General features: G+C 38.4%; 1 protein-coding gene across 1 annotated transcript in view; it reads left to right on the top strand.

Annotated features, from left to right (window-relative positions):
- BRAF (B-Raf proto-oncogene, serine/threonine kinase) overlaps positions 1-22,867 on the top strand; it is a 206,708-nt gene that overhangs the window by 144,490 nt on the left and 39,351 nt on the right. The window contains exons 9-13 of the mRNA XM_011941290.1: positions 1,167-1,203; positions 5,253-5,389; positions 6,058-6,175; positions 9,457-9,541; positions 10,443-10,619. Coding sequence (XP_011796680.1) covers positions 1,167-1,203; positions 5,253-5,389; positions 6,058-6,175; positions 9,457-9,541; positions 10,443-10,619 — 554 coding nt within the window. The remainder of the gene's footprint in view (positions 1-1,166; positions 1,204-5,252; positions 5,390-6,057; positions 6,176-9,456; positions 9,542-10,442; positions 10,620-22,867) is intronic.

Raw genomic sequence — 22,867 nt, 5'->3', positions numbered from 1 at the left:
CCATTCTCCTGCCTCAGCCTCCCGAGCAGCTGGGACTAGAGGCACCCGCCACCACGCCTGGCTAGTTTTTTTGTATTTTTAGTAGAGACGGGGTTTCACAGTGTTTGCCAGGATGGTCTCAATCTCCTGGCCTTGTGATCCGCCCGTCTCGGCCTCCCAAAGAGCAAAACCTTTCTATGAGCCATTTTGTTCCTTCCCTCTTCTGGTGTGCCCTTATACATCCATATTTTTATGATTTGTAATCAGTGTACTTTTACTTTTGTATTTTTTAATTACACTGTAAACATGTTTCGTGATTCAAGCTTCATAATTATTTTGGTAGCTGCATAATACTTCATTAAATTGATGCACTAAAATTTTCTTAACCAAAGTGTGTCGAAATGCCTATAATAGAGAAATAATTATTTCTAAATTTTTAGTATGATAGATAATGTTGCACTAAACATCTTTGTGCATATCACTTTTTCTTCTGAATTATTTCCTTAAGAAAAGTTCCCAGAAGTGGAATTACAGGATCAAAGACTATGAACATTTTTATTACTCTTAATATGCACCAGTATAATTTTTTTTAAGGATTGATGAAGCCATTTTTTTAAAAAATTTATTTATTTCCAAAGTTCAGGGGTACATGTGCAGGATGTGCCGGTTTGTTACATAGCTTAACATGTGCCACAGCAGTTTGCGCACAGATTATTCCATTACCTAGGTATGAAGCACAGCATCCATTAGTTACTCTTTCTGATATTCTCCCTCCTTTTACCACCCACCCTCCGACAGGCCCCAGTGTGTGTTGTTTCCCCCATGTGTCCACTTGTTCTCATCATTCAGCTCCCACTTACAAGTGAAAAAACGCAGTATTTGGTTTTCTGCTCCTGCGTTGGATTGTTGAGGATAATGGAAGTCATTGGTTTTGAATGGCCTGAAATGGATTTCAACATTTGATTAGGACTAATAATTCTTTCATTATAGGCTTACGACAAGTACTTCAAAATTTAGATTTTATTATGTTCACTAGATAATTCCAAATTGTTTTGTGTAATAGTTATAAGATGTATTGTTTTAATTAATAAAATAATTCTTTTAATGTTAGTGGAAAAATCAGTGTTATCACTACTTTCTGATTATATGCTTGCTTTGAATAAATATACATTACTGTTTATTTGTAGGACTTGATTAGAGACCAAGGATTTCGTGGTGATGGAGGTAAGTAGTGATTTCAGTTTTTTTTAAAAACTCGAGGAAACTGCAGTTGCTTTGCTGCTTATCTCCTTTATACTTGCCTCTTGCATGAAACAGACACAGAGAAAAATGTGTAGAGAAACCCAGAATTTTTTTGTTTTTCTGTAGTATTTGTCATTTATCTCTAATAAAATGTTAACTAATTTATAACATGAGTAGAAAAGATGACTGGACATAAAAGGAAGTCTTAAAATGTACTATCTACATTTTTAAAATATCTTCTGAGATCAGACAAGATTGGACACGTTCAGGATGGTATGGCTGTAGACTACAGTTTTAAAATATCTTACCAAGGAAAGATCCTTAATTATTACACCCGCTTTATTAATTTGTAACTGTCTTGAAAGCTATTGTTGATAAATTTCCTTTGTGGGTCTTCACTGATACTTAAAGATTGACCTTAGAATCAGATAAAACTTTCTAAAGAGGGGGTTTGTCAGACATTATCAGCCACTTCCCTTCAACTTTCTACAGGTCTTTTAAATGTACATTTTATAGAACAGACCCATAATGGCGAAGCCCATTTGTCCTCTTCTTAGTTCAATAAATATACAAATGAGAAACTGAATTGAGATTTCTAACTGAATTTTCATCTAGTATTCACTCTAACATTACTTAAGAAAATACTTTTTGTAAGCATTACCCTATATGTTTTATAAGAGGTGACATTTGAGACTATCTTGAAGTTTTCTTCCACAAGGTCCTTTACACTTACCTTCCCTGCTGTCTTCTGTCTAGTAAGGAAGACCTGTAATAACTGCATATCATACTTAGAGTTGACCTCTTCACTGTCACCTTCTTTATCTTCAAAATATCTAAGCCCAGACTCAACAATATTTTACATTGAGTAAACATTGTTATAAACCTTCTTTTGTTATGTTTCTGTATACCCGTGAAGCAACCAAAATAGTAAGAAGCCTGCATTCTATACTCTGGACTTGGTATTGATGATAGCACATAGTTACACGAGCATTTTTTTTTTTTTCCTGTTTGTTATTTCATGAACCTGCCAATTAATGTTGCTGCCAGTTTGACTTTCATATGTCTTAATAGCTGTGGCTTTTGATAATTTTGCCTAATACATCCAGCATTTAAATGTTGCCATCATGTTAGCATCACAAAATTAACTTAGTCATAAACACAGCCTGCTTAGTACCTAAAATCAAATGGCATTTCTTGTCCTTTTCATGAGTCACTTTTTAAAAAATCATTGGGATTTTATGAAAATGAGCAGATTTTTGGTCCAGAATTATTTTATGAAGCAGGCTTCGATTCATCTTATTTATTCCCCATGACTTCTTTCATTTCTTCTGTGTGTCTGTCTTCCTGTGTTTGCCTGCCCCTCTCTTTCTCTTCTAACAGCCCCTTTGAACCAGCTGATGCGCTGTCTTCGGAAATACCAATCCCGGACTCCCAGTCCCCTCCTACATTCTGTCCCCAGTGAAATAGTGTTTGATTTTGAGCCTGGCCCAGTGTTCAGAGGTAGTTGGGCTCTTCTTTCTTGTTTTCACCCAAAGCAAACTAAATATAAAACTACAGATGCTATTTGTGCCTCACCCTCACAGCGTGTGTTTGTAAGTGTGAAAGTTTTCAGTACTAAATTTCTGCTTGGCCTGGCTGGAATGCTCTGAATGTGCTTCTCACACATACTCACTGCCACAAGCTTTCTGTATGCTGTCTGTCATAAATTTTTAAAAGCAAGAAAATCCTGACCTGAGATTTCCATCTTGTTTTTTGTTATTTTATTACTTCCTGGTCTTGATAATTTCTTAAACTTAGTGGGTGGGAATAAATAAGGTGGGTGGGGAAGAGCTTACTGGATACCTTTGATTTTAATGCATTTAAGTGATTATTCTTGATGATTTATATTTGTTAATAATTTTTGTGGTTTTTAAGAAAATTGAAGTGTCAATGGAAACTTCTATTATGAGATTTTATTAGGCTTTTGGCCTTTTTTCAGATTCTGTAATACTAGCTGTGTTTTTTGGGTTTTTCTTTCCTCCAATATGGGATGTGTGTATTTTTGTCAAAGGTAGGGAGCTGTTAAAAAAGGAAAAAAAAAAAAAAGATTTATAACATATTTTAGATATTTCAGTGTACTTCAGAAATTTGAGGATTTATCCTTTTAATTATGTCCTAATAGAAGAAAGTTTACAGTATAATTTCATTCTCCCATTTCATCTTGCTGTTTTATTTAGTGGTTAAACTGATTTGTAAAAACTTAAGTTGGGCTAGGCGCGGTGGCTCACGCCTGTAGTTCTAGCACTTTGGAAGGCCGAGGTGGATGGATCACCTGAGGTCAGGAGTTCGAGACCAGCCTGGTCAATATGGTGAAAACCCATCTCTACAAAAATACCAAAAAAATTAGCCGGACATGATGGCGGGTGCCTGTAATCCCAGCTGCTTGGGAGGCTGAGGCTGGAAAACCACTTGAACCCAGGAGGCGGAGGCTGCAGTGAGCCAAGATCACACCATTGTACTCCAGCCTGGGTGACAGAGTGAGACTCCATCTGAAAAAAAAAAACAAAAAACTTAAGTCAAAGCTGGGAAAGATGTCTTGCTATAAATATTTTTAAAGATTTATATTTACTGATTCTTGCTAGTTAGTATCTGTTATATATTCTGAATGTAGTAATGGTGCTTTAGATATTTGCTCTCTCAGCCCTGCTGTTTCTCAGAAAATCCATAGAATGGGATGGAAGTCATACAGTAGTGAGTAATACAATTAAGTGATACAAAAAAACTACTTAGTAGATCATAACTGTGAAGCCTGGTCAAGCAGTTAAGGCTTTATAATGTTGAAAATTATCAATGGGAGGTAGAAAATGGATTGTGCTCTACTTAATAGACATTCTGGACACCATTTTATTTTAGAAAATTGCATATGAGATCATGAAAATTCTACATGGTGATATGATGTAATAATAGTAAATATTTTCTACAGATTTAACATTTAAATGTGGTTATTGGTATCCTTGTTATCTGAAAGATAGTGACTCTTTTTTTCCTTAAGAGTACCAGTCATTTTTTAAAAAGAATCTATTTTCTTGAGGTCATTTTGTTCTTCCGTATATAGAACTATTACCTGGACATCTGAGTTCTACTCAGCTGTATTCAGGCCCCAGTAAGATTCACTGCCCTGAACCCTTATGAACCAGGTGCTACTGTACCTTATCTCAGGATGTTTGCCATGAGAAAGGTATGCAACCCTGCCAACGGAGATCACTTCCAAAGAGTATACTCCTCAGGCTCACTTGACCTATAGAATATTTGTATTTATAGTAACTTGGCTGAGAGGCCATAGCGCTTACTTACAAAACTCTCACTTACAAAGGCAGAGATTTTTCAGAAAGTCTTGAGAAATATGCCTGGCTTTATTTACATTAACTCTGTTTTGTAGGTAACAAATAATCTTTGTTTAATAATGTAAGCCTCTAGGAACCAATGATACTGACCAATATCTCTTAAATAGTAGAGCATGTAGTTTAGGATTGTATTTGAGTTTAGTGATTAATATGAGTAAGTCAGATATTTTCAACATTATGGCCATTATTAGAAAATGTTTCCATTTGGGGGTTTCCTTTTTTTTTATATTGATTGGCTGTTGAGGTAATATTAAATAATTAATTAGAAGTGTATTTGTTATATAGGCATTTACATTGATTTTGCTTTTTGATTTTTTTTCATCAAAGAAACAGAAACTTGGGAGTATTTTTAGTATTTCTATCTTGTTTTAGAGAGATTGTTTTTCTCCTAGATTTTGCACCAGTAAACATAGTATGTATCTATCGTCAGATATCTTAAAGGTCATTAAATTGGCCGGAAAACTAAAAGAAATTATAGTTGTAATCACCAAATGAGGCCCCTTTTTGGCTCATCCTTTCCAAAAGGTCTATATTTAAATATGCACTACATTTTAAAATTAAGTCTAAATATCCCCCAACCTTCTACCCCTGATAAATTAACATACTTGCTCCTCCTTAATGTATACATTTTTCTTATCACTAATTTAGGATCAACCACAGGTTTGTCTGCCACCCCCCCTGCCTCATTACCTGGCTCACTCACTAACGTGAAAGCCTTACAGAAATCTCCAGGACCTCAGCGAGAAAGGAAGTCGTCTTCATCCTCAGAAGACAGGAATCGAATGGTAAGAGTATATGATATCTTTTTTTCTCTTTCTTCTTAGAAGTCATAGCCAAATGTAATATTATCCTTTAGATATATTATGTCCATATGTGACACAGAACTCCCATAATTAAATAAATTTCAGAGCTGATAGTTTTTTGCTTAAAGCATATTTCCACAGCACTGCTTTTTGCTGTCATCTGTAATATAATTTAGTAGAAGGCAGTTTTGGAAGAGTAACAGTGTTCTGCTTCTAAAATAAGGAAAAAGAGAGAAAACTAGTATTAGAAGGCATGAAAAGGCTGGTCCAGAATTCAGATATCTACCGAAGGACATTCTTCCCTATTTAAAAAATCAACTTTCTTCTGCAAAATAAATCCACCATGGCACATGTATACCTATGTAACAAACCTGCACATTCTGCACATGTATCCCAGAACTTAAAGTAAAATTTAAAAATAAAATAAAAAACTAATACTTTTTAGCCATAGTATTGTTACTAATTGTTGAATAAGTGGATCTTTTACCCTACCAAAGTACTTTTATATGTTGATTTTTGTTTTTTTTTTGGAAAGACTGAATTATCAGATAAGATACATGAAGAAATTTTGCACCAATTAAAAAAGAGTGAAGCATAAGGTTTTCTTTTTTTGTTTGGTTTGACTTGACTTTTGTACTATTTTTATCAAGAAAACACTTGGTAGACGGGACTCGAGTGATGATTGGGAGATTCCTGATGGGCAGATTACAGTGGGACAAAGAATTGGATCTGGGTCATTTGGAACAGTCTACAAGGGAAAGTGGCATGGTAAGTATGTAATGTGGTGACATTGTGACAAGTCATAATAGGATATGTTTAACAAGTTTTATTTTGTAAAAACAATCATCAAAGGAAATATTCACTCTTTGCATCAGTAAACTATATTAGTTTCAGGACTCCTCCAAAAGTTTCTAACAAAAATTATGGGAAATAAAAACCGTTCATAGCAATCAGGACTCCTGTCATTATATTATAGAAATAATTTTTAAAGGAGAATTCCTCCAGGTTCACTAGTCCTCAGCTGATAATTTTATTTGTATTATAAGTCACAAGTAAACATATTAAAAATGTACTTACTGACTGGGCACAGTGGCTTATGCCTGTAATCCCAGCTCTTTGGGAGGCCGAGGCTGGCAGATCACGGAGTCAGGAGATCAAGACCTTACTGGCCATGGTGAAACCCCATCTCTACTAAAAATACAAAAATTAGCTGGGTGTGGTAGTGCGTGCCTGTAGTCTCAGCTACTCGGGAGGCTGAGGCAGGAAAATCACTTGAACCCAGGAGGCAAAGGTTGCAGTGAGCTGAGATCGCGCCACTGCACTCCAGCCTGGCGACCGTGAGACTTTGTCTCAAAAAAAAAAAAAATTAACAAAGAAATATAAGTGGCCAGTAAACATATACAAAATATTCAGCCTCACTAGTTATCAGAGAATTGCAAATTCAAAAATAGAAATCATCATTTGCCTCTTAGTTGGACAAAATATTTTTAAATTGGATTATATTTAGAGTAGTGGATGTATTTTCATCAAAGGTTTAATATTAATGAAAAATGAAAATGAACATGTATCCAACTATTAGAGAACTGGATAAATTTTTACCTTCATATATGATTATATAGGAGTTAAAATGGCATAGTAGAGCTATATTTATTGATATAGAAAGGTGTCTTTGGCATATGAAATTTGACAAAGCAGTATGTATAATATACCATATTATGGATCTCATGGAAATATATAACATAATTTTTTATATGACAGTATATTTTAGGCCATGCACAGTGGCTCACGCCTGTAATCCCAGCACTTTGGGAGGCCAAGGCAGGTGGATCACCTAAGGTAAGGAGTTCGAGATCAGCCTGGCCAATATGGTGAAACCTCGTCTCTACTAAAAATACAAAAAATTAGCCAGCCTTGGTGGCAGGTACCTGTAATCTCAGCTACTCAGGAGGCTGAGGCAGGAGAATTGCTTGAACCTGGGAGGTGGAGGTTGCGGTGAGCCAAGATCCCGCCATTGCACTCCAGCCTGGGTAACAGAGCAAGACTCTGTCTAAAAAAAAAAGACTTTGTATTTTAGTATATATCTCCTTAAGCTATCTTTTCACAGGTGTTCATATTCACACTACATTCATGTAAAAGCCTAATAACATACAATGTCACTTTTGAGTGACATAATTAAGGGAATTTTTTTATACCTTCAAAATGTCTTTAAACATTTTTTTAAGTGCTATGCAGTATTTTATGATATGAACAATAGAATAAGCACTGTATTACTTTGATAATTGAGAAAAATCAATGTTGATTTAACTTATTAAAATATAGATACAAGTTGAGTATCTTTATTTATTTTTGTTTGTTTTGTTTTATTTTGTTTTGTTTTAAGACAAGGTCTCACTCTGTCGCCCAGGCTGGAGTGCAGTGGCACAATCTCGGCTCACTACAATGTCTGCCTCCCAGATTCAAGCAATTCTTCTACCTCAGCCTCCTGAGTAGCTAGGATTACAGGCGCGTACTACCACACCCAGCTAATTTTCATGTTTTGAGTAGAGACAAGGTTTTGCCATGTTGGCCAGGCTGTTCTCAAACTCCTGACCTCAAGTGAGCCACCCACCTTGGCCTTCCGAAGTGCTGGGATTGCAGGTGTGAACCAGCGCACCCAGTCAGGTTGGGTATCTTTAATCCAAAATCCAAAACCCAAAGTGCTCCAAAATCAGACTTTCTGAGCGCTGACATGATGCTCAAATGAAATACTTACTGGAGGATTTCAGATGTTTGGATTAGGGATGCTAAACTGATAAGTATAATCAAAGTATTCCAAAATCAGAAAAAAATTGAAATTTGAGACCTTCTGGTCCAAGGCATTTCGGATAAGGGATACTCAGCCTGTGTATAAAAGTACCCATAAATTAGCCAGGCATGGTGGCACATGCCTGTACTCCCAGCTGTTGAGGAGGCTGAGGTGGGAGAATGGCTTCAGCCCAGGAGTTCAAGGCTGCAGTGAGCCATGATCATACCACTGCACTCCATCCAGCCTGGGTGACAGAGCAAGACTCTGCCTCTAAAAAAGTTAAATAAGCAGAACATTAACTAGCACTCTAGAAACACCCCCCCACAACTAGGTCCTCTTCCAGCCAATCACCTCTCTCCTAAGGTTAACCACCATTGTGATCACAACAGGAAGTGCATAGTGCGTGCTCTTTTGTGTCGGCCCCTTTCCCTCAACATTGTTTATAAGATTCATCTATATTGTTGTGTGTAGTTGGAAGTCATTCATTCTCTTTATAGTATTTCATTGTGCGACTGTAACATGATTTCTTCTTTCATCTATTGCAATTGGATCGTTTCCAGTTTGGGGCTTTGATTGATGCTGGTGCTATAAACATTTTTAGTATATGTCTTTTGGTGAACAGAATTGTGAGACCACAGGGTATGCATACGTCCAGTTTTAGTAATGCTGCCAACAGTGTTACAAAGTAGTTGTACCAATTTCAACACCTGCTGGCAGTGTTGAGAGTTACAGCTGTTTCACATAAAGCTTTTTTTTTAATTTTAGTGACAATGTTAGTCATTTTACTAATCGAAGTATCATAAGTAATCCATAAATTTGAAAAAAATATTAACTACTCTGATAAACTTTTATAGTTTCCTACTTTTAAGCAAAATTCCATAGGGCCTGTTAATTGTAGTTTCAACATTACTTGTAGTTTCAATTAGTAAATAAATATTAAGCCTAGTAAGTATAATTTAATATTGTCAAATAATTTGGAAAATACCATGGGTACTTAATTGATTTCACCAAATTTCCATGGAACAAACAAGGTTGGCTATTCTTTGGATTGATGTTTTGAAATACTAGTACAGGAATATCATTGTTAGTTGAGTGTTTAGCCTTAGAAAACAAATGGAGTTTAGATAGCTAAAGTATAATTTATCTGTGATTTAATAATGGTGTGGAGTTAGGGCTATGATAATTAGTGAAAACACCCAAGAACGTTCTGTACTTTTAAATTTTAAAAATTGAAATGACACTTGGAATAACAATTGCCTTTTAGGTGATGTGGCAGTGAAAATGTTGAATGTGACAGCACCTACACCTCAGCAGTTACAAGCCTTCAAAAATGAAGTAGGAGTACTCAGGTGAGCTTGTGTGGATTACTATTTTCCAGAGAAAGAAGTTATTTTTATTAGCTCCTGGTTCCCAGTGGTAGCGACTATTAGCTTTACAGATTTACTCAAAATGGATAAATTTGTAGAAACAGAGTATGTCTGAGTATATTTTTGTCTTTAACCACATTCTTTTAAGTAGTATGCAATGTTAGATGGTACGATTGATAGAATACTTAATCCTAGACAGAATTAATGGAAGTATAGTATTCTGATAATGTAAAATAATAGTTCTACTTATGAAAATAATGCTCTCCAATGTTTAAGCTTATCAGAATACATTTAGAGATGGTATTTAGTCCTGGGCTCTGGAATTTTAGAAACATTGACAAACTAGAATATGTCCAGCGAGGACCACCTAAATAGGGAAGATTCTAGAGGTGTAACGGGGGAAAATAATCAACAGAACTGAGGTTATTTAGTTCAGAGAAGGCTGTTATGTTCAAGAGAGTGCGCAGTTATTCCAGAGTGCAGGAAAAAAGTTATTCCAGAGAGCAGACCAGGGAAGCAAGCCAGAGGTGAAAGTTGTAGGAAAATGATTTTGTCTCAACACTTGGAAACTTTATAATACCAGAACCACTTAAGTAAAAATAAGAGAGTCAGCTACATACTGAGTGATGAACTTCCCATAGTTGAAGGTATTTAAGCAACCTCTAGTTACCTGTCAGATATATTTAAAAAGATATTTTTGCGTAAAGTAGGAGGTTAGACTTGGCAATTCCCAGTCTCTTCTAAATTTATCCTTTTGTTGCCTTTTTAAAAAAACAGCTTTTTCTGACAACATTTTACCAATAGGTAGACTACTTTGGTTCTCTTTTGTAAGAATTGCTAGTTTGTCGACATTTAATATTTACTGTCACGTTTCTTTGTACAGGAAAACACGACACGTGAATATCCTACTCTTCATGGGCTATTCCACAAAGCCACAACTAGCTATTGTTACCCAGTGGTGCGAGGGCTCCAGCTTGTATCACCATCTCCATATCATTGAGACCAAATTTGAGATGATCAAACTTATAGATATTGCACGACAGACTGCACAGGGCATGGAGTAAGTTCCATTCTGTTAAATGTCTTATAAATTATTTTTGAAGACCATTGAGGATGTTTTAAAGGTTTTGCCTGCTATTCTTTTGGATTGCATTTTAAATTACTGTCCAGGAACATGATATAGATGCTAACTAATGGCTAGTAAATAATATGATACTAAAAAATAAATGTCTTTGTCTAGTACAGCCTTCAGAACATATATCAAGTATTTGATAATAAATACATGACTACAAACTTAGGCTCAGCACTCAGTTATTGAGCTAAGCAAGAGAGGTTCAGAAGATAGAAACAGCAAAAACCTACTAAAAAGTTGTTAACGGTTGTTGAAATAAACAGAACGGTTGTTAATTAGTTACTTTTTCAAATCATTTTCTCTGAGTGACCATATTTTTTTGTTGCAAAATGGTCAGTTAATAAAGTGGAAAATCTGCGTTCTGACCCTTTTTGAGGATTTCAAAGTGAGTTCATATCTGTTGAATTTTGCTATGCAATTTAAAGAGTTATTTTATAAAGTTTATCATAAGCTAATATGGGGAACTGACTTTGAAGGATAAATTTTAAATGTATGCAACTCGTAAGTGCAAATGAATACGTAAATTAAAAAGTAAAATTAAATTTTGAAAGCGCTTAGATGAAAATTATAAACTCAGTAAAATATGAATTTGAAAGCTCTGTGAGAAGTTTAAAAATAGGTATGATCTTAATTATTTTGTTTTTTACAAATTGCTTTCACTTACATAAATTATTATGTCATTTAATCTTTATAATGTTATGAAGTAGATCTTTTTTCTTTTTACAGATAAGGAAATTGAGGCTTTTAAGTGCCTTGTCTAAGGGCACACATTATTAAAGTGGCACCAAAGATGTTTAACTCAGGATTTCTGACTCCCAATCCAGTATTCTTTCCCTATAACCACTAAGCTACTTTTACATTATAAAATTAGAATAAAAGAGTAAAAGGATATATATGTACTAACACCTACAACTCTAGCAAGTAAGTGTAGAGCCAAGACTCAAAACCAGATCTGGCTCTTAGATCTTCCAACTGTACCACCTTCTCTTTCTCAAAACTTGGCAATATATCTATAATTTAGATTGTTTACAAGCCTATATTCAGCCAAAATACTTATTACAGCGAATTATTACCTTATTCAGTAACACTCCCACTTGCCCCTAGACTTGAAACAATCTCAACCTTTCAGATAAGTTAGAATCTCTGAATCTGTTCGAATCTAAAGGCTTTTAAAGAATTAAAATCTTGGCCAGGCACGGTGGCTCACACCTGTAATCCCAGCACTATGGAAGGCTGAGGCAGGCGGATCACCTGAGGCTGGGAGTTCAAGACCAGCCCGACCAACATGGAGAAACCCCGTCTCTACTAAAAATACAAAATTAGCCAGGCTTGGTGGCACATGCCTGTAATCCCAGCTACTTGGGAGGCTAAGGCAGGAGAATCACTTGAACCCGGGAGGTGGAGGTTGCAGTGAGCCAAGATCATACCATTGCACTCCAGCCTGGGCAACAAGAGTGAAATTCCATCTCAGAAAAAAAAAAAAATAGAATTTAAAATCTTGTGAAGAGTAAACCATGGCACAAATTGTAAACATTTAGTGAGAAACAAAGCTTATTCCCTTCCCACACCACTGGTCTCTTTGCAGTTTCTTCAGCAGGCCAAGCATGTTCCTTCTTTAGGACCTTTATGTTTGTTACAGTCTCTTTAGGATACACATGCCACAAATATCCTATGTTTCTGTCTCTGTTCATATGTCCCCTTTTAACTGAAACCCTTGCTCACCTTATATAACTAACACGTCCCCACATCACTCTGTCACTCTCTATACCCATAGGCTCGATTTTCTTTATAACGCACAGCTCCATCTGACTTGTTTGTTGTCTTTCATCCCCACTAGAATGCAGGCTGTATGAGAGCAGGGGCTTTTTTTTTTTTTTTTTCATTATTTTATGCCTAATGCCTAGAATGGGACCTGGCATACTCAGTACATAACTGTCAAATGAAAATGATTACACATATTAAATGAAATACACAATAACTGCATATTATTGATAGATTTACCTTTCAGAAGAAAGAGATGCCAAATCCTTCTCACATCACAACTGAGAAATGTGGCTGGGCATACTGGCTCACACCTATAATCCCAGCACTTTAGAAGGCCAAGGTGGGATGATTGCTTGAGCCTAAGAGTTCAAGACCAGCCAGGAAACATAGGGAGACCCTTGTCTCTGTAAAAAATAAAAAATTTAGCCAGGTGTGGTGGCACTTGCCTGTAGTCCTAGCTACTCAGTACGCTGAGGTGGGAGGATCACTTGAGCCCAGGAGTGTAAGGATACAAGGAGTCGTGATTGTGCCAGTGCACTCCAACCTGGGCAACAGAGCAAGACCCTGTCCCAAAACAAACAGGCTGGGTGTAGTGGCTCATTCCTGTAAACCCAGCACTTTGGGAGGCCGAGGTGAGCGGATTAAGATAAGAAGTGACAGTAAAGAAGTACATTATCAAATTGGAATAGTGCTGCAGTCTGAAGAACAGTCAGTGAAGAGGTGATATATTTTGAAAATACCACTTTACAGTTTGAGATTATCAGTGTAAATTTTACAGTCATCTACTCTGAAACACTTTGTGTTTTTAAATAGATCTCACAGTTTAACATGATGCAATGAGTGTACGATAGTATGAAGATAGATCATTCCATTCAGTTTATCCTAGATTTTAGTAACTGAAAAAGTATTAATTCCAAGTTTTAAGCCCTCCAGCAGAGTATACTTTTTAGTACCGGTTTAAAATTAACGAAGGAAGATATAGTTTCTTTTCCCTTTTAGTTTTGTCTTGTAAGATGATAACATACAACTGGTTAAATGTACTGACACATCTTCAGTGTCTGAAGGATTTGGCAAGTTGAAACTCCTCTTATTAACAGGGCTATGTGAGTTTCAGATTAAGGTGACAGATTTTTGCTCCTTCCTGGAACTCCACTAAAACTATAATAAAGGAATTTTTTTTAAAGCATAGACGCGTAAGGATGGGGATAACAGAGAGGAAGGAGACAGTATCAGCAACATTTTGAAAGCTGGAAAGCAAGTGGAGAAGTGATCATGGACTTAGACCCCAAAAGGCTAAATGATCAGTTGACAGTGGGGAAATTAAAGCCAACCTGGTTTATACCATAGAATCCTCAATTCTCAGGAATTGGCAATACCACTATCTCAGGGGACGAAAGGGTTAAAATGAAAGGCCTGTTTGAAAAGCTGTTATTTCTCTAAATCTGTTCTCTTACTCACCAGGTAACTGCTCCATCCCTATCCTAGCAGTAGACTGGAAGTTTCTTCTCTAGGGAGGGGAAAGTAAACATCTCTGGACTGGGAGACCCTAATCTATGTCTAGGACATGGATATCTTTCCCAAAACATGGGGATTTGATGACTATGTGCTTACTAAATGATGAAGGGAGATTTCCCCAGCCCTCTCTTTTTATTTGATTCCCAACATGCTAGCAGCCAAACCTTACTCTTCCTGCAGGAGATTCAAAGAGTCTTGGGTGAATTTTACCAGCTCAAGAGGAAAGACCCAAAGAAAGTGACATCAGAGATTCCACCTAGATTACTGTATAGTTCAAAAATAGCAAACAAATCTGTATGTTCAAAGCCTCCAAGCAGCTTGTAAGTCCCTCACTTAGTCTGAATAAGAGTATCACTGGATAACTAGATATTGGTGGGGAAGTCTTACGCAAATAAGGAGACTGTAAAACACATAGAGAAAAATAGGCACTGGGAGAAACACATACAATGCAAGATTCTCTCTCCCCCACCTCATCCCACCTTCAAAAAGCCTGTCAGTTTTCTCAGAGGGAGAGAAGATAACTTTATATCCATTAAACAGAAACAGAGGTTTTCTAAGGAGCATTCATGTAATAGCAACAAAATGCTAAAATGTTGATATTTACAGTACACTGGAAATTATATCCTTTGCAGTTACTTAAACGTAACTTTTAAATGTTAATTTAAAAGGAGTTATGTAGTTTCTCAGAATTCTTTTAAGGGGTGTTCAGCAAAAAAAGTTTTAAAACTATTATTTTAAACACTATATGGTTTAATATTAAATTTCTATATTAAGCAACATAATTCAGAAGGAACACTGAGATAAACTTTTTATAAACCGAGTTACATAAAATGTATATAATTAATTGGAACACAAGGCCGGGCGCGGTGGCTCAAGCCTGTAATCCCAGCACTTTGGGAGGCCGAGACGGGCGGATCACGAGGTCAGGAGATCGAGACCATCCTGGCTAACACGGTGAAACCCCGTCTCTACTAAAAAATACAAAAAACTAGCCGGGCGAGGTGGTGGGTGCCTGTAGTCCCAGCTACTCAGGAGGCTGAGGCAGGAGAATGGCGTGAACCCAGGAGGCGGAGCTTGCAGTGAGCTGAGATCTGGCCACTGCACTCTAGCCTGGGCGACAGAGCGAGACTCCGTCTCAAAAAAAAAAAAAAAATTAATTGGAACACATAATCAGATTGCATCAATGAGTCTTGAAGTGAATATTCCTGTTTTCTTCTCTACTGTCAGTGACTAAAGTACACTATTTTCTTTTTTAAAATTTTGAGACAGTCTCCCTCCTCTGTCACCCAGGCTGGACAGGCTGGAGTGCAGCGACACAATCTCAGCTCACTGCAACCTCTGCTTCAAGTGATCCTCCCACCTCAGTCTCCCTAGTAGCTGGGACTACAAGGGTGCACCATCATACCCGGCTCATGTTTTTGTATTTTTTGTGGAGACGGAGTTTCGCCATGTTGCCCAGGCTGGTCTCAAACTCCTGGGCTCAAGAGAGCCACTGCCTCCGCCTCCCACAGTGCTGGGACTACAGATGTAAGCCACCAGGCCCGGCCTATTTTTAGTACATTTGATTGAACTTTGTTTTTGTTGTTGTTGTAGAACAGTCTGTTCTAAGGTATCAGGCTGACAGATGTTAGAACAAACAGAATGGTCCTAGGGGTCATGAACTGGTTCTTCAAGTCCTAACTGTTGCTGCTGATTTTGTAACAGATTTTAACGTATCTTTTGACTTCTGGTCATCCATTTCAGCCTCATGTTTGATTCTCTGTTTTAATTTCCCCCTATATATTCCCATGTATCAAATGACACAGATGGAATTCCTTACATACCTCATTTTTCCTCCCTATTTCCAATACTTGTTCATCTAGAATGCCAACCATAGTTTTATCCTGAGGGCTTTGTTTTGGAATTATCCCAGAAGTTACTCCCAGTTAGAAGCCTGCTTGGATAATTAATATTGCTTCTTAGCTCCCTCCAGCTCTCTTTCTTCCTGTTCCCTGGCTCTACCCTGAGCACAGATGATAATTCTCTGTGGCCATCACAGCCACCATCTTACTGTGCCTCCCTTCAACTCTTCATGTCTATATCTTCTTCCCTGACCAGCGTCATCTCACAAAGGACTGACCAAGCCAGATACAGTCTATAGCTAGAGAATAAAGCTATAGGGTATTTAAATAGCCTCTTAATAATGTACTTTTGCAAAGCCTTTATTTCAGAATAGCCTGCCCTATGTTGAAAGTGGTATTTTCTGACTACTCACCAAAATTAATTCTAAAGTCTCTGGATATAAGCAGAATAGGAACAAACGGATTCATTTTATAAAGTGCTAGGGTTGCAATTAACTCATAATATAAAACCTTTAATAATTAGAAAAGTTAGTCTGGGCACCGTGTCTCACATCTGTAATCCTAGCACTTTGTGAGGCCAAGGCAGGAGTATTGCCCAAGGCCAGGAGTTTAAGACCAGCCTGGATAACACGACAAAACCCCGTCTCAACACAAAATACAAAAATTAGCCGGATGTGGTGGTGTGTGCCTGTGTTCTCAGCTACTCGGGAGGCTGAGGTGAGAGGATCACTTGAGCCCAGGAAGTCGAGGCTGCAGTGAGCCATGATCATGTCACTACACTCCACCCTGGATGACAGAGCAAGACCCTGTCTCAAAAATAAATAAGAATACTTAGAAAATTTGAATCATTAGGACTTTCAAATGTGTCACCTTTATTGGATTACAGACTATAAGCAAAAAATGGATAGGTAACATTTTTCCTGTGTGGTTCTGTCTTCCATTTGTACCTCAGTGAAAAACTATTTCTGATTCCTAGGTTTACCTGAAAAGGAGCAGAGCTATTCTAATGGTAGATAATTATAAACTCACTCTGAGGAATAAGGGTTGGTAAAGTATGTTTCATCATCATCTTTTTTGCTTTTTGGTTTTTTTTTTGAGATGGAGTCTCCCTCTGTCACCCAGGCTGTAGTGCAACGGCACAGTCTTGGCTCACTGAAACCTCCACCTCCCAGGTTCAAGCGATTCTCCTGCCGCAGCCTCCCGAGTACAACTGGGATTACAGATGCCCACCACCTTGCCCTGCTCAATTTGTATTTTTAGTAAACGGGGTTTCACCATGTTGGCCAGGCTGGTTCAGGAGTTCAAGTGATCCGCCTGCCTCCGCCGCCCAAAGTGCTGGGATTATAGGTGTGAGTCACTGCACCTGGCCTATCGTCTTTTCACCTGCCAGTCGTTGATTCATCCCAAGGACCCAGGTATCTTAAGAATACTGTTACTAAAGAAATTCCAGGAATGGTCAGTACATCATGCCTTTCTTTTCTTTTTCTTTTTTTTTTTTTTTTGCTGGCCTTATAATTTCAGTATAATATTCATGGTATAATTTTGAATTTAACTTTATCAGAAAATTAAGTATTAAAGAGGCCCATAGAAAAAGTTGCAGCCTATTGATATATTTACGGAAGCATTATATTCTCAAAATAAGATGATTAAAAATAATTTGGAGATAAATCCTTACAATTTACTTTGTTTTAAATAATGATGAGCATGCACCTTTTACTCATAAGTGAACCCAGTTGAAGATAGAAGGATTAATTAAAGCTGAAAAAATGGTGAACATGCATTAGTGATTGATAATAATTCTAAGTGACCAAAGAATATTTAATTATAGTGAACATAATTTTCTGGTGGGTAAAAATAACATAATTTTCTGGTGGGTGCTGATAATAATAATAATCAGAAAATGCAAGGTAAAACAAAAAAGTACCACTTTCCACCCACTGGAATCTGCAAAATGCCTGAGTTCTGATAAGATCAAATGTTCATAGGATTAGAGGAATTGCTTTCCGGGACATTTCTGATGCAAGCAACCACCTTAAGGGCGTTCTGGAAGTATCTGTTAAAATAGAAAAATGCTTGTTCTAACCCCAAGAAATACTAGCTTTTGTTCCAAGTCACGTATACAGAAGGAGATGTATTATAGGAAACCATATAATAGTGAAAAATTGGTCTGGATGCAGTGGCTTATGCGTCTAATCCCAGCACTTTGGAAGACTAGGGTAATAGGATCACTTGAGACCAGGAGTTTGAGACCAGCCTGGACGACACTATGAGACCCTGACTGTACATAAAACTTAAAACATTATTTTAAGAAAAATTTTTTTAAAAAGAAAAACTTACTGAAAAATTGGAAACATGTCCATCAGGAGAAGACTTGATAAATAACATATTGGCACTTATGTGCAGTAGAATCATATATAGTATGGATTATATAGATATATACCCATATAAAATGGATTATATAGGTATCAACATAAAGCTTTAAAATATTAATGTTAAGTGAGAAAAGCAAGCTGCAGCATGAGACCACTTTAAAAATTTCAAGCAGAACATTTTTTATATTTGGGCTTTAAAAAGTGGTATATATGTATGTATGTAAAAGTGCTGAAATAAGGATTAGAAAGCAAAGATCAAGTAACATAGTGATTATCTCCAGGAATCAAGTATAAACTTTGAAAAAAGACTGGAGGTGGCCGAGCGCAGTGGCTCACGCCTGTAATTCCAGCACCTTGGGAAGCCGAGGTGAATGGAATCACTTGAGATCAGGAGTTCAAGACCAGCCTGGCCAACATGGTGAAACACCATCTCTACTAAAAATACAAAAAATTAGCTGGGCATAGTGGCAGGTGCCTGTAATCCCAGTTACTCTGGAGGCTGAGGCAGCAGTATTGCTTGAACCCGGGAGGCAGAGGTTGCAGTGAACCAAGATGGCACCACTGCACTCCAGCCTGGGTGACAGAGGGAGATTCTGTCTCAAAAAAAAAAAAAAAGACTAGAAGTGTTTCAGTCCATTTTCTGTTGCTATAACAATACCTGAGGCGGGGTAATTTATTCTTTTCTGCAAAAAGAAACTTACTTCTCATAGTCCTAGAGGCTGGGAAGTCCAAGGGCATTGGTGCTAACATCTGCTGGGCTTCTGGTGAGGGCTTTCCTACTGCATGGTAACATAGTGGAGAAGCAGAAGGGGAAGTAGGCACACACAAAAGCGGCAGAACACAAGGAAGGACCTCTCTCTATAACAACCCCCTCTCACAGTAACTGTAGAAGTCATTCCTGGCCAGGTGTGGTGGCTCATACCTGTAATACTAGCATATTGGCAGGCTGAGGAGGGAGGATTGCTTGAGCCCAGGAGTTTGAGACCAGCCTGGGCAACATAGTAAGACCTCATCTCTACAAAAAAAAAGGTTTTTAATTAGCCAGGCATGGTAGCACACTTCTGTAGCCCCAGGTACTCTGGAGGCTGAGGCAGGAGGATCACTTGAGCCCAGGATTTTGAGGCTACAGTGAGCCATGGTTGAGTCCACTGCACTCCAGCCTGGGTGACAGAGTGAGACCCTGACTCAAAGAAGAAAAGAAGTCAGTGACTCCTGCTTTCAGGAGGGCATCCCTCATGACCCAGACCCAAATGCCTCTTGAAGGTCCTACCAACTCTCAACACCATTACACTGGGGCCAGGCCTCCACATGAGTTTGTGGGGACAAACCATATTCAAACTGTAGCAGGAGACAAATGTATAAAAGTTGTAACGGGTCAGATTATGGTAAGAATATGAGTGACATTATCTGTTGCTACTGCAGTTTTTTAATATTTCAAAATAAAACATGTTATGAGGAAATATGTAATCATTATAGGAAATTCAGAAAATGTTAACATAAATGAAAAGCACCAGTAATCCACCATCAAGAGATAACTGCCATTAATATTTTGATGTGTATTGTGTATCCTTTCAGAATGATGTGTTTTAATAGTATACACAATGGTTTCTTGTTGTTTTAAATCATACTGGGTTTGCTTTTTTTACTCTTAAATATCTCTACTGGTCAATAAATATTCTGATACCAGCTTTGCTACATACTGTTAACTCACTGTCTCCCCCTTTCCTTTATACCAACTGTGTTCTGTGGGTTTTTTTAAAAATATACTCTAATGTATTTAGCAATGATAGGCACTTACTTACTATGTGTCAGACATTCTGTGTGTTTTATATACATTACCTCATTTACTCCTCAACAACCCTGTGAAGTTGCAGCTTTTATTATATCCTTGTTTTATGGCTGAAGAAACCTGGCTGTGGAAGGGGCAAGTAACTTGCCCCAGGTACTTTGGCTCCAGAGTGTTTTCCTTTAACCATTAAAGCATGTTGCTTCCCCAACTTATTCAGTCCCTTTGAAAACCTCAAGTAGACCCTTAATGTTATAGAGCAGTTATACTTTCAGTTTCCTAGTTCATTCACTGTCCTCTTTTAGACACTGGCATACCTCCTCAAAACCTCATATCCTTAAGCCTCTAAAACCTCTTCTTCAAGAAGTCAGCGATAACATTGCTTGCCATCTCTTTCAGAAAGTTGGAAGTAACCATTATGACATCTACCCACCTGCCTGCATTCATTACCGGGTTCTTCTGCCTTATCGCTAGTAAAAGGCAGTCCCTCCATTTGTACACTAGATTCCATCCCCTTACCCCTAACCCAGTGACATCTTTTGAGTAAATCTCCTATCTTGTTCATCATCAGTTTTTCCTTTCCCACTGAATTGTCTCCTATTTTAAAACATATTTTGGCTGGGCGTGGTGGTTCACGCCTGTAATCCCAATACTTTGAGAAGCTGAGGCGGGTGGATTGCTGGAGCTCAGGAGTTCAGGATCAGCCTGGGCAACATAGTGGAACCCATCTCTACCAAAAAATACAAAAATTAGCCAGACGTGGTGGTCTGTGCCTGTGGTCCCAGCTACTATGGAGGCTGAGACAGGGGGATCTCTAGAACCTAGGAAGACGAGGCTGCAGAGAGTCAAGATCGTGCCACTGCATTCCAGCTTGGGTGACAGAACAAGACTGTGTCTCAAAAATAAATAAATAAAACATCTTTCACTGAGTGCAGTGGTTCACGCCTGTAATCCCAGCACTTTGGGAACCTGAGGTGGGAAGATCACTTGAGCCCAGGAGTTGGAGACCAGCCTGGGTAACAGAGTGAGTCCTTGTCTCAAAAAACTAAAGTAAAATTTAAAAATAGGCCAGGTGTGGTGGCTCACGCTCGTAATCCAAGCACTTTAGGAGACTGAGGCGGGTGGATCACTTGAGCCCAGGAGTTTGAGACCACCCTAGGCAACATGGCAAAACCCTGTGTCTACAAAAAATACAAAAATTATCCAGATGTGGTGGTGTATGTCGGTGGTCCCAGCTACTTGAGAGGCTGAGGTTGCCGTGAGCAGAGATTGTACCACTGCACTACAGCTTGGGTGACAGAGTGAAACCCTGTCTCAAAAAAATAAAAAAATAATAATAATAAAACATCTTTCTTATGCACATTTGACAGAATGTTGACAGTTGTGGAATCTATGTGGAAGATGTATGGGTATTCTTTCAGTTTTTCTGTATGTTTATTATTTTCATTAAAAAAACTTGTGGGGTCCCTCCCTTAATCCTGCTTCCCTCTTCAGTTATTACTTCCTTCCTCTTCTTCCTTCCACAGTAAAACTTCTCAGAAGACTTATTGGTATTCACTCTCTAATTGCTCTCCTTCCTTTTTGTCTTGGACCCCACTTAAGCCAGGCTTTTGCCCCTGCTGCTCCAGGAAACATCTTTTTTTTTTTTCCCCCCCTCAAGACAGAGTTTCAGTCTGTTGCCCAGGCAGGAGTGCAGTGGTTTGATCTCGGCTCACTGCAACCTCTGCCTCTCTGGTTCAAGTGATTCTCCTGCCTTAGTCTCCCAAGTAGCTGGGATTATAGGTGCACACCACCACACATAGCTAATTTTTGTATGTTTAGTAGAGACAGGGTTTCACTATGTTGGCCAGGCTGGTCTGGAACTCCTGACCTCAAGTGGTCTACCCATCTCGTCATTCTAAAGTGGATCATGGTTGCCTAGCCAGGAAACAGCATCTTAATACAGTAGTTACTGATGGCCTCCATGTTGCTAGATCCAGCAGTAAAATTCTCAGTCCGCAGTTTATTTGACCTGTCAGAAACATCTGATACAGTTGATCACTCTTCTTCATGAAACAGGTTCTTAATGCCTTGTTTGTGTTCTTAGTTTCTTGCTGCTCAGAATGTGGTCTGAATAGCATCTGGACTACCTGGAAGCCTTTTAGAAATGCTAAGTTTTAGATACCACCCTAGACCTGAATCAAAGACTGCATTTTTTTTTTTTGAGACGGAGTCTCGCTCTGTCGTCCAGGCTGGAGTGCAGTGGGGGGATCTCAGCTCACTGCAAGCTCCGCCTCCCGGGTTTATGCCATTCTCCCGCCTCAGCCTCCCAAGTAGCTGGGACTACAGGCGCCCGCCACCTCGCCCGGCTAGTTTTTTGTATTTTTTAGTAGAGACGGGGTTTCACCGTGTTAGCCAGGATGGTCTCGATCTCCTGACCTCGTGATCCGCCCGTCTCGGCCTCCCAAAGTGCTGGGATTACAGGCTTGAGCCACCGCACCCGGCCCAAAGACTGCATTTTAACAAGATCCCCAAATGATTTGTGTCCATATTAAAGTGTGAGACACACTGCTTTCAAGCATATTCTCCTGATTACCCTTCTACTCACTCTCTACTCCTCAGCTGGTTTCTCCTCTACTTTGGCATTTCATGGTTTGACAAGTCATTTAAAATACCTATAATCAGGGCCGGGCGCGGTGGCTCACGCCTCTTAATCCCAGCAGTTTGGGAGGCCAAGGCAGATGGATCACTTGAGGTCAGGAGTTCAAGACCAGCCTAACCAAAATGGTAAAGCCTCATCTCTACTAAAAATACAAAATTAGCCAGGTGTGGTGGTACATGCCTGTAATCCCAGCTACTTGGGAGGCTGAGGCAGGAGAATCACTTGAACCCGGGAGGCAGAGGTTGCAGTGAGCCAAG

The sequence above is a fragment of the Colobus angolensis genome, unplaced genomic scaffold, assembly GCF_000951035.1.
Source record: "Colobus angolensis palliatus isolate OR3802 unplaced genomic scaffold, Cang.pa_1.0 Scaffold2, whole genome shotgun sequence".
NCBI lineage: Eukaryota > Metazoa > Chordata > Mammalia > Primates > Cercopithecidae > Colobus > Colobus angolensis.
Note: the sequence above shows the minus strand (reverse complement) of the source record. Positions and strands in the feature narration are given on the sequence as shown.